At 25.1% G+C, this 11677-nt stretch overlaps 1 protein-coding gene across 15 annotated transcripts in view; it reads left to right on the top strand.

The window, feature by feature from the left end:
- The window catches only part of LOC100202406 (forkhead box protein P1-B), a 74341-nt gene extending 63026 nt beyond the window's left edge, over positions 1-11315 (top strand). For 6 of the 15 annotated variants that reach the window (XM_065817647.1, XM_065817646.1, XM_065817648.1 and 3 more), the window contains 12 exons: positions 2101-2331; positions 2810-2847; positions 3864-3895; positions 4181-4262; positions 4471-4558; positions 4637-4699; positions 4802-5420; positions 5521-5699; positions 6514-6635; positions 7513-7659; positions 10809-10898; positions 10971-11315. In XM_065817647.1, coding sequence (XP_065673719.1) covers positions 2101-2331; positions 2810-2847; positions 3864-3895; positions 4181-4262; positions 4471-4558; positions 4637-4699; positions 4802-5420; positions 5521-5699; positions 6514-6635; positions 7513-7659; positions 10809-10898; positions 10971-11025 — 1746 coding nt within the window. In that variant the 3' untranslated portion in view covers positions 11026-11315. Of the gene's footprint in view, positions 1-417; positions 540-1001; positions 1179-1273; positions 1309-2100; positions 2332-2809; positions 2848-3863; positions 3896-4180; positions 4263-4470; positions 4559-4636; positions 4700-4801; positions 5421-5520; positions 5700-6513; positions 6636-7512; positions 7660-10808; positions 10899-10970 lie in introns of those variants that run through there. The other 9 variants (XM_065817654.1, XM_065817650.1, XM_065817649.1 and 6 more) reach the window with 4 other exon arrangements.
- The last annotated feature ends 362 nt before the right edge of the window (positions 11316-11677 follow it).

Raw genomic sequence — 11677 nt, 5'->3', positions numbered from 1 at the left:
TATATATATATATATATATATATATATATATATATATATATATATATATATATATATATATATATATATATATGTATATATCATAATAATTTTTAAACTGTTATGGTTTTAATTTTGAATACATGGGGAAGTTCTCCAAACTTAATTAATCTTTTTAATAACTAAATGTATTAGTGATTTTGTTTTTATAAAATAATATATATTGAAAATACATTGTAAATACTTTATAACTAGTTGCAATTCAACTTGTCATCTCTTTTTAAAGGACTGGTAACCATGTTGGTGAACTTTAACTTTTTTCAAGATTTTTTGTATTTTGTGAAGGTTGCTATTAAATTTTAAAGGTCATTGATAGAAGACTTGTGTATATTTTATAAACAATGAATGTTGAATTGACTTGTGAATTATTAAGTTAAGAAATGAGAGCAAAGAAAATTTGAATTAAGTTTGTTGATATTTTATTATTAATGGCTTGGTTTTTGTAACTTTTTTTTTGATCTCCAAAACAAAAATTTTTAAAAGAAAAAAATGCTTTTATAGTAAGTTATTATTACTATTAAAGTTTAAAAAAAAAAATTTTGTTGTTGTTATTTTTTACAGTTCTTTTGATTATTATTTTTTTAATATCTTTTTAACTTATATGTGATCTTTTTTATTGTTATTGAAAAACAGTATTTACTTTTAAATGATGAAATGTTAAAATATATGAGAATGCAAAGTTATATTTATAAATACTATATTTTGAATATAAAGTTAATATCATATTTAAAGATATTATGTAATTTTATTTCAATAATAAAAAAAATTGTTTACAGTAAATGAAAAGATTTATTTTATTTTTCTTTAAAAAAAAGATCATTATTAAGGTATAAAAAGATTAGTGTTTTAATTTAATGTTTTTTTGTTTTGTTTTGTTTTTTAATTTTACAAAAATCTGTGCCATCTGTTTGCTTTTTTCAGTTGATAAGTAAACAACTTACCCACTTTATTATTATTTTTTTAGATAAAATAAACAAAATCTACCAATGAATAGTAGTATTGCAATCAATAGTTTGTTTAGTCTTCAAATGAGAAAAAATAAAAAAAAGAAATAATATAAGCAACATGTTTAAAATAAACACATATAACAATGCAACAAATAAGAATAAGAGAAGATTGTTGAAATAAATAATATATATGTAAACAAGTTATTTATTAAGTGTATTGTTGTTTTGTTAAAAATAAACAATCTGTTCCCTATTGTTATTGTTTTTTTGTGTGTATAATGCAGAATCTATTAGTATCATAGAAGGTGGGAACAGCTAGAAGGTGTTTTTTTTATAAAAATGTTTTTAAGCTAAACAAATTATTATTACTTTTTTCAAGTTTTACTATTGCTTTTATAATGATTTCAAAATTAAAAATTTTTTAATCTTTATTATTGTGTAATTTTTTAAAAGATTTTAACAATAAAATGAAATTACAAACAAATATCAATATTAGTATAATATGAGACTTTAGTTGTAGCACTATAACTTGTGTATCATATTTTATTTATATATATATATATATATATATATATGTGTGTGTACATATATATATATATATATATATATATATATATATATATATATATATATATATATATATATATATATATATATATATATATATATATATATATATGTATGTATGTATGTATGTATATGTATATATACATATATATGCATGTATACTTACAAATATGTGTGCATGTATATATATTTACATATGTGTATGTTAGTGTGTGTGTGTGTGTATGTGTGTGTGTATATATATATATATATATATATATATATATATATATATATATATATATATATATATATATATATATATATATTTGTGTGAGTGTGTAACATGAGATTTTAGTTGTAGCACTTTGACTTGTTCATTGTGTTATATAAATGAATATTTGTGTAAATCTCTATTTGTGGATATAATATTTATCTAAATGTATAAAAAATTATTAAATAAGTGTAATTTATAATCTTCACCAGTGTTGTTCTAATTATCAAAAAATGAGTTGCTAATAATAATGTCTGAAATTTAGAATAATAAAATTGTTCTGTGTTTGTATAGCAAATGAATGAACACAGTGATGACAGTGGTGTTGATAATGATAAGTCCCCATTAATTGAACAACTCCCTCAACAAAACCAAAAACAAAATATTTCTGTTGCGGACAGTTTCAAAGCTGTTACGCCGCATGATGATGCTTACATATGTAGCGATACTGTGCACTCTTATCACGGGAAGCAAACAAATTATTACAAAGATGAACCGAAATCTTTCCTTTTGCTTAATAATCAGGTATCTAAATATAAGAATTACAGGTTTAATAGAGATAATAAGTCATTTAACAGAGATAATAAGTCATTTAACAGAGATAATAAGTCAATTAACAGAGATAATAAGTCATTTCTAAAAATTATCTACTATGGATTTTGTGTAAAGGATCCAAATAGATAATAAAAGATTTACAGAGAGTTGGTTTAGTGAGGCTATTTATTTAAAATAATTACGTATTTCTCATTTATAACTTGTGATATTTCAATGTATAATCACAAATCTCTAGTAAGCTTAAGTATCAACATTTGACAAGTAACATGGTAAAAATACAATAACAGTAAAAACAATATACATAAGGAAATGATATAAATTTGAAGTAGGAAATACAAGGGAATGAAATTAATTATTATATAATAATAATTTTTTATTGAATATACTTTTTTATTGTTTTTATTTTGTTTTTGTCTCATTTATCAAATTTTCTTTGTTTAATTTTCAGCCAAAAGGTATGGTAAATTGTACTAGAGAAACAAGAAAGTAAGTCTTTTTTTTTTAATTTTTTTTTTTGTATAAGTTTATTAGTTGTAATCAATCCATTGATGCAGGGGTAAGAAAAAGAGGGGTGCAGGAAAACATTTTTGTTTAGGAACAATTTTGTCTAATATTACTTCTTGTAAAAAAATATTAAATTCTATAAAATAGCAAATAGTTCTTTGCCTCAATACTTTACAAATAAATTACTCGCTGCCACAAAAAAAATTTTAAAGTTGTTCTGCAAATAAGATTCTCTTAGATTCATAGATTATTTACTTAATATTTCTAAAAAAGTGAAACAAAAATTCTTCCAGAAAACTTTTTGGGAAAAATAATTATTTAATATTAATTTTTATGAGTAGTTTGAAATTTAAAGCTCTATATATCTTTTAAAATTTATAAGGTTTCATTGAACAGAATTTAGGACTTCCAAAAAACACTTACCATCTCAGGTTTAGATTTCGCCATACAGGTTTGGACTCTACAATTTCAGGCTTAGACTTTACCATCTCAGGTTCAGACTTTACCATCCCAGGTTTAGACTTATGTTATAACAATCAAGTTATGAAGTTTTTAAATGTTTTATAGGAATTTTCAAAGTTTACTTGACAGAAACTTGCTCTTATTGTATATGATTTGCTAAGAAAAGTTTAGTAGTATTCAATTCTGTACCACTCCTTACACTGTACCACTAATACTCTCATTATTGCCACTACTACCAATACTGTGCCACTATCACTGTAGTACAACTGTATGGCTACCAAGGTGATTGTAGCACTTTACCACAAACCTTTCTTAACCTTTAAGTTTTATCAAATTATTTATAATAATTAGAGTTGAGAGCAGCTTGTGAAACAGTTATTTAAAATTTTTTAGTTTGTATTTTAAAAGTTAATCTAAGCAACTATGGGTTCTTGTTTTTTATCTAATTATTTTGCTTGGTAGAAAAAAAATCATAAGTAATAGTTATATATTTTATTTATAATACTTTTTTTTTTAAGTTGTTGTTATTCTTTTAGTTTTGAAAAAAGTGGAATGGATGAACATACAGGTTTGAAGTTTGAAAACCATGATATCTTTTGTTTTTAAAAATGAAAAATAGTTTAAAAAATAATTTTTTTTTTTGATGCTGTATTTTAAAGTAATTTTGCTATATAATAAAAATATAATATAACAAAATTAAACAAAGTATAATGTTATAATATTTATAAAAAGTATAAATTGTAAAAATTTTAAATACTCATTATAATTTTGTTCATAATTTATGTAAAAAATTGCATATTTATATTAACAATTTGTTTATATTAAAGCTTTAGATTAGTATAAATTTTTTTAGTTATTCATAAATTGTTGAGAAATGGACGTTGCGTATGGCCTTCATGCGACCAAGCATTTAATTCAAGGACGGACTTTATTAGGTAAACTATTTTATTTTTGTGTTAGTTTTTTTCAAACTTTTTATCATATAAACTTATCATTCCTCAACAATGTTGAAGTTTCTAGAAATGCCATGCATTTTTACTTTCAATTTTAATTTCAGTCATATAGGGTTTCTACCTATAATTTCATTATCCGTTTTTAATTTTAATGCATACAGTGTTTTTGTAATTAAAAAAATTAATTTAGACATTTAGACAGCTATCATGTTCTCGATGAGAAAGGTGCAGCTCAAGCTCGAGTGCAAGGATATGTTGTTCGAGAGTTAGAAGAAAAGGTTTCAAAATTTTGTTTTTCTGCTATCTGATTTGTCATTTTCTCCACAAAAAAAACATTTGTTTTATTAACCTTTTAGTTGTCATATGAAAAAAGCAAATTGACTGCCATGCTTACCCATCTTCAGTTCACAAATGAAAAGGTTTCTTGTTTATTATGATCAGTTGATCAATTTAATCAAATTATGTTTATTCAAAGAAATATAATTTGATAAATATGTTTCAATTAGTAAAGTTAATTTTAGGGGTCTATACTACTTCAAAAGACTGCTCATAATTTGTCTCCACCTCCTGGGAGACACTCAGTTCAGGTTACTTCGCATCCTTCAACGTCAAATGGAAGTGGGCAATGTGTAATGGTACCCTATCCGCCACCTGGATCTCGTAGTCATATTGGTTCTTTTGATCATTCAACAGATAATGAACATTTAACTTCTCCATTACACCCATACACAAGAGATGGTTTTAGCTCACCTCCGCCATCTACTTCTCCAAGGCGTTTTTCTCATAACATTGGTCATAATAACTTTATTCCTCACCATAAATCACAAGGACCTTATCATCCTCCGCCTCAACGATACTATCCTGCTTTACATCAGACATACCCTATTCCACCTAAAAGGGAATCTCCAAATGAAATTGATAGACGGAGTCCGAAAAAAGAACATATTACATCTCCAGGATTAATAGGAATGAATCATGAGCGGCATTCGTCAGAAATACATCGATCTATGCTTGTTGAAGGACATACAACTAGTTCATCGCATATGCAACAACACTTGAAAATGAACTCAGTACATGATAGTTCTTATCACCCTGTCAGGAGGAGAGGCGAGGCAGCTGCAATGGTTGATATTGGGCAAGGTATTCGGTTTTTCAGATTTTTTGTTTAATTTTGCTTTTAAATACTTTTAACTTCTGTCTTTTTGTGTATGAGAAGTTTTTTATCATAATATTTTTTAAGAACTTCGTGCTAAAGGTAAGCTGTTTGAAGATCCTGATGTTCGACCTCCTTATACGTATGCTTCTCTAATAAGGCAAGGTGTGATGGATTCACCAAATGGTGAGCTAACGTTAAATGAAATATACAACTGGTTTATGAAAAATTTTGCTTACTTTCGGAAAAACACAAGTACATGGAAGGTAAAATTATTATTATTTTGTATTTAGTTGTGTATTCATTGATTTTTATTTTGAAATTTAAAAAAAAAAAAATTTTTTAATTTTTTTTTTATTTTAATTTTAAATTTTTTCTTTTTTTTTTATTAAAAAAATTTTTAAATATATTTTTATATAAATGTTTTATAAAGTTGTTAAAATTTTTTTTTTTTATTTACTTTAAAGTTTAATATGGTTTCACACTAAGATGGTTTGAAAAAAACCTGACAGCTTTTCGTAATGAGAAACTAAATATGTTTTGATAAAAAATTTAACATTAAAAAATACATTTTTTTTAATGTTAAATTTTTTATTGGTTTCATTTTCTTTTCTTTTTTATTTTCAAAAAAAAGTAAAAGACATATGTTAGGTAGGTATATGATATAAAAAGGTATATGTTAAGGCAATCAGTTGAGGCCATCTTTCCTATTTATCTTTGTGTCTATCGAAAACATTCTACTTGTAGGATGGTTGATAACTTTTAAATTTAATTTCTTCCCTTTTAATGCATGAATATATTAAACAATATATGTTTACATAAACACTTCTGCAATTTAAGTGTTGGGTGTAAAAAAGAAACAATTTTTGGTTTTAATTTTAAAAGTGAAATTACATACAAGTTTTTTTTATTTTGGTTTATGTTCTTTGGTAAAACATTTGAATAAGTAATATACATTTAAGAAAGAATGATTAGTTGTTTTCTATAAGCAAAGTGTGACCATTTTCATTTAACCGTGCCTGTTTAAATAATGTAATAAAGTTTACTTATTATAGAATGTATTTAATCACTGAAATTTAGAATGCAGTACGGCATAATCTTTCTTTGCATAAGTGTTTTGTTCGTAAAGAAAATTTTAAAGGAGCTGTTTGGACTGTAGATGATGTTGAATTCTTCAGGAGAAGGATGACAAAACCAGGACTGTGAGTTTCTTTAATACTTGTTGTTTTTTATTGTTATTTTTAATTAATTTTTTGTTTATGATTATTAGGGTGTCCCAAAAAACAATATTTTTAAAAAATATATGCTACCACCCCCTTAATGTGTTCTATATGATAAAAAAACACTGGTTTGAAAGATTTTTTTGAATAAAAAATATTTTTAGGGGTTCCACAAGACCCTTTATATAATGAGTAATATAATGAGTTCCTAATATTATCAAAATAAAAGTTCTTCGAAGTGTTAGGTCTTAAATGAAGCGAAATCATATGAAAGTATCAAAAATGATAACTATATTACATAAAAATAAATTTTGTTTTAATAAAATTATAACTATATTACATAAGAATAAATGTTAGATTTAACAGCATGAAAAATGAAGTTTATCACACAAAAAATAAGTGCATTTTTACCAATTTTTTTGACCTTTTTTTTTATTATCAATAAGTTTTTTTATATAATAATTTTTTTTTTAATTTTTTATATGATTTTGCTTCATTTGAAATCCAACATTATACACTTAAAGATTTTTTTTTTTTTTTTTATTGTTGATATTAATAGGAACCCATTAATATCAACAACAAAAAAAAAACTTCAAGGATCTTGAGGGACCCCTAAAAATATTTTTTATTCAAAAAATTTGTAAAACCACTGTTTTTTTATTATATAGATCACATTAAGGGGGTGGTAGCATATATTTTTTTTAAATTATGTTTTTTGCGACCACCTATTTATCTTTTTATGTTTATCTTTTTTTTTTTATGTAGAGTTTTTTAATATGTAAGTTTGTGTGTGTTTCTCTAAAAAAGTTGAATGTTGCAATAAAAAAAATTAAATGGAACTGTAATTGTAATTAATTAGACCAAAGCGTGATTACTACATGCCTGGCCAACAAGAAGAGACTGATTCGCCTCCAGAGCCTGAGGATGATTATGTTGCTGATGATCTTCCTTCAATGGCCATGGAAAGTAATCAAAAACATGGTGATAGCGGATATTCCCCAAAATCGTAGGTTTCATTTGAACAATTCATTTTTATTAAAGTAAATTTAAGTTTCTGTTAACCAAGCTTTGTGGTTTTTGAAGAATTTTGTTAGATTTATTATGTGTTGGTTTATGTTTCTTTGTTAGATTTGTTGTTAGATGTGTTTGTTTATGTTTAGGTTGGCAAAATTACAAAAATCTTTTAAGTTTTTATTTCTCTTTTTCTTCTCCCATTTAAACTGTTAGCAACCATTATTTAAGTTGGGAGAAAGACCAAAGTTAGGAGTTAGAGAGTAAAAAACTGTTGACTCTTAAAAAACTTCTATGAGTCAAAAAAACAATGAGAGAGAATTCCAAAGAATTGATGTTTCAAGGAAAAAAGAGAATTCCAAAGAGTTGAAAGGAAAAAAAAGTTACAATAAAACAATGCAACTTTTAATGAGTTGTGTAAGATTAAGTTGTGGTTGATGGAACAAGTAATGATAGCTTGAGCAGCAATTTTGGTTGTGCTGAAGTAAATGATTTAATTGTTTTAAAAACTTTTTCAAATATAAAAAGAGCTTATGGAGAAGACCAGCATGCCAGACTTTATTGAAAACCAGCGATATTTCAATAGCACTAATCTTTAACTTAGAAAACTGATTGGGCAATATGATATGCAATAGTTTGAGGATTCAGAGTAATCTCCAGATTTTTTAAATTAGAATTACTAATGTCGTTTTCCTGGAAAACTGCTGGGAAAAAAAAATAGATTAATTTATAGATAAGTGTACACCAAGACCAAACCATTGAACAATTAGAGTCTTTATGAATTAGAAGATAATTGCCGTTGACACTGAGATCTGAAGATAAAGTAGCTGATTTTAAATTAGTCTCACATAGAGCAAAAATATCAGATTTTCAATGAGGTGAGATAATCTAAGAGAATATAATTAAGAGACAGGAAAAGTTTAAGATTATAAAAATTTGTAAAAGATACAGACAACTGTGATGGCAATTGTTTTATATATTTAATATTTTATGATGCTATATTCATTATTTAATGACAGGATCATTTTTTTGACACACACAATTACAATTCATTAAATGAATTGTGATGATCCTGGCCTGTTTTATAACCCTAATCAAAAAAAATTTAAGCAATAAAATATAAACAAAAAATTAATGAAGTTTTATGAAATGTTGCTATAGAAAATTCCTTTGATAACAATATTTGTCTTGACAATTTGTTAGAAAATATCAGCACAAATGTTTTTGGTTTTCAGGAGAAATGCTGACTTTGTACTTAACAAATTTCTTTTAAAAAAACATTAAATTTGAAAATTTTTCAAAATTTTATATATAAGTATATGAGTACATTGTCTGCTATTGTTAGTAATATTTATATTCAAATTTTTACATCTATTAAGTGTTTGAAAATCTTTAAATATACAGCTATGTAACTTGTTAGATTCAATTACAGCAATAGATTCAATAATATGCATAATGCATCACACCACCACAGATACATAGCAGCACTATACACACCACCACAGATACACAATACCACCAATACATAACTGCAATATATTCAGTCATATAATCTAACTATAAGATTTTTTTTCAAATTTTACAAATAAAAATTTTATAACAATAAAAATTAATACTTACAATGCTATATTTTTTGAGTGTTTTGAAATATAAAATCGAAAAATGTTATTAATATCTTTTCATTTATTAATAAACCAATTGCAATTTTATGATGCATTAATGACACCCATGGCAATTGACACCCATGGGTTGTCAATTCAAATGGACATAAGTAAAACAAATATTTTATGGGTTGTAAATTGAAATGGACATATGTTGAAATGGACAAATTTAAAATGTAAATTTACAACTCCTTTAGCAAGTTTGTAAATTTTACATGATCTATTGAACATATGGTGAATTTCATTAAGTAAAATAATTTCCCCCTTGCCACCCATGATGGGTTAATGGTTCTGGCTCAGCTTTTGAAAATTTTGAATACCTGGGTAAAGTTTTGTGATTTTGTAAATTAATTACGCAGATAAAATTAATTGATGGTTTATGTGTATTTTTGTATGTGTGTTGTTTAAGAACAGTGTGTTTCTAAAAAGAGCTCTGTCACATTTTACATGTTTTCATAAGTTTATTTTGAATTGAATAAAAATTTAAGAAAGTTTTTGAAATTTTTATTTTTAGCTATTTTTTAAATGTTTAAAAAAAACCTTTAGTAAGTTTGTTTATTTTGATTCATAAAAAGTATTGAACATTCTTGTACAATTCTACATATATACATACTCCTTAAGAATAAATAAATGTCTTTTGAGATACAAATATTCTTAAATAATCTCAATATTAAAAATGTTAAGCAACAATTTAAAGGAAACATAAAATAAAACCAGCATAATATAAAAGTGAAATAAAACATAAAGTTTAAAATGGTTCATTTTTGTTAAATTTATCTACTTTATACAGCATTTTATTATCTACACTTGCAAGAATGCAATCAATTTCTTACTCATTTTCAGGTACCTCATTAGCTTTTTCACGTCTGCTTTTTTTGTGTGAAAACAGTGAAATAATTGTTTCTTTTTTGTGTTGCATTATTTATATACAAGACTTGATCAGGAGGTAAAAACTTTTTATATACATACAAAAAGTCGATCAGGGGGTAAAAACTATTTATATACATACAAAAACTCGATCAGGGGGTAAAAGCTATGATCTGAAAACTATGTTCGCAACTGCAAACATAATTTCCAGGTTTATAAATAATTTTTTAAAGAATGCAAAATAGTGGAATTTTTGTCTTGCTTAAGTTCTTCTTGTTTTGCGCAAGCCTCTTAAAACATATCTTAATTATGAAGTTTAATTTTTTACATCTTCTGTTGTACAACAAGAAGATATAAAAAACTTTTAGTTTTTTTTTTTTATAGTACGGGTGACTCGAACAAAAAATCTCAATAATTTTGTGATAAAAATGAGATGAAAGAATAAAAAAAAATTAAAAAATAAATTTTCTTTGCTTATTAACATAATTTTTCAACGAAGAATCCAAATATAAAAATAATCCTAAAAATACTATGAAAAATGTATTTAGCTCCTTAAGACTGTCTTCATTTTTGTCATAAAAATACATTTACATTATTACGATTTTTTTTCTTCCAGTAACTCTGAAATTGGCTTTGAAGACACAGAAACTGTTAACATAAAAGAAGAATATAACGATGATTATCAACACCGATCGTACGAAAGAAAGTAAGGACTAATTTCTAAACATTTTGTTAAAAACTATCAATATTTTTTTAATTATTTTATCTTGTATTTTAGCTCCGACGACTGTTTACCTGACGAAATTACTATGGTAACTGCAGCGCCTTCTTAGCTGTTTTCCTTCCGTATATTTTAATTTTTTTTTTGATAGAAGTAGGACAATTTTTATTAGAAAAAATCTAGTAGTGGTTTCTATTAACTCTGGTAGTTAAAGGGAACGTCATGAAATGCGCCTATGTTTTTATGTGAATTTTTTTAGTAATGCGCGTGTTACTTGTAGTGATCGTCCTTGTAAAAAGGTATCGTATAAAATGATGCATATTTTATCACAGAATGTCTAATGTATTTATTCTTAACCTGCTGTATATTTTTAATAGTTAAAATAAATTTCATATTTCGTAATATGTTACTATAGTTTTTATGTTAAAATAATCTTGCGAACATCTCTCATGACGGATTATGACGGACATAACCTCTCATGACGGATTAACAGTCATCTAGCGCCAACGCTAGTAGTCGACAAAGTTACAGAAAATCCGTTTTTTAAAGGTGTTTCTTTTTTTTTATCTTATGCAAATTATTCTGTTTGTAGTTAATCTTTAGATACTCTGATCAATTTTGCGAAAACGAGAACAAAACTAGTGGGGTACAAAAAATATGTTTAGTATTAGACACAAAGTTGTCAATAAGGTCTACTACTACTCTACTACTAAACAGTCAATAAAGGGCTCAAACCAATGGTAAAACCAACTTTTAAAGAAAAT

The sequence above is a fragment of the Hydra vulgaris genome, chromosome 14 (genome assembly GCF_038396675.1).
Source record: "Hydra vulgaris chromosome 14, alternate assembly HydraT2T_AEP".
In the NCBI taxonomy this organism is placed as follows: domain Eukaryota; kingdom Metazoa; phylum Cnidaria; class Hydrozoa; order Anthoathecata; family Hydridae; genus Hydra; species Hydra vulgaris.
The sequence above is the reverse complement of the archived record's forward strand: the minus strand, read 5'-3'. Positions and strand labels throughout refer to the sequence as shown.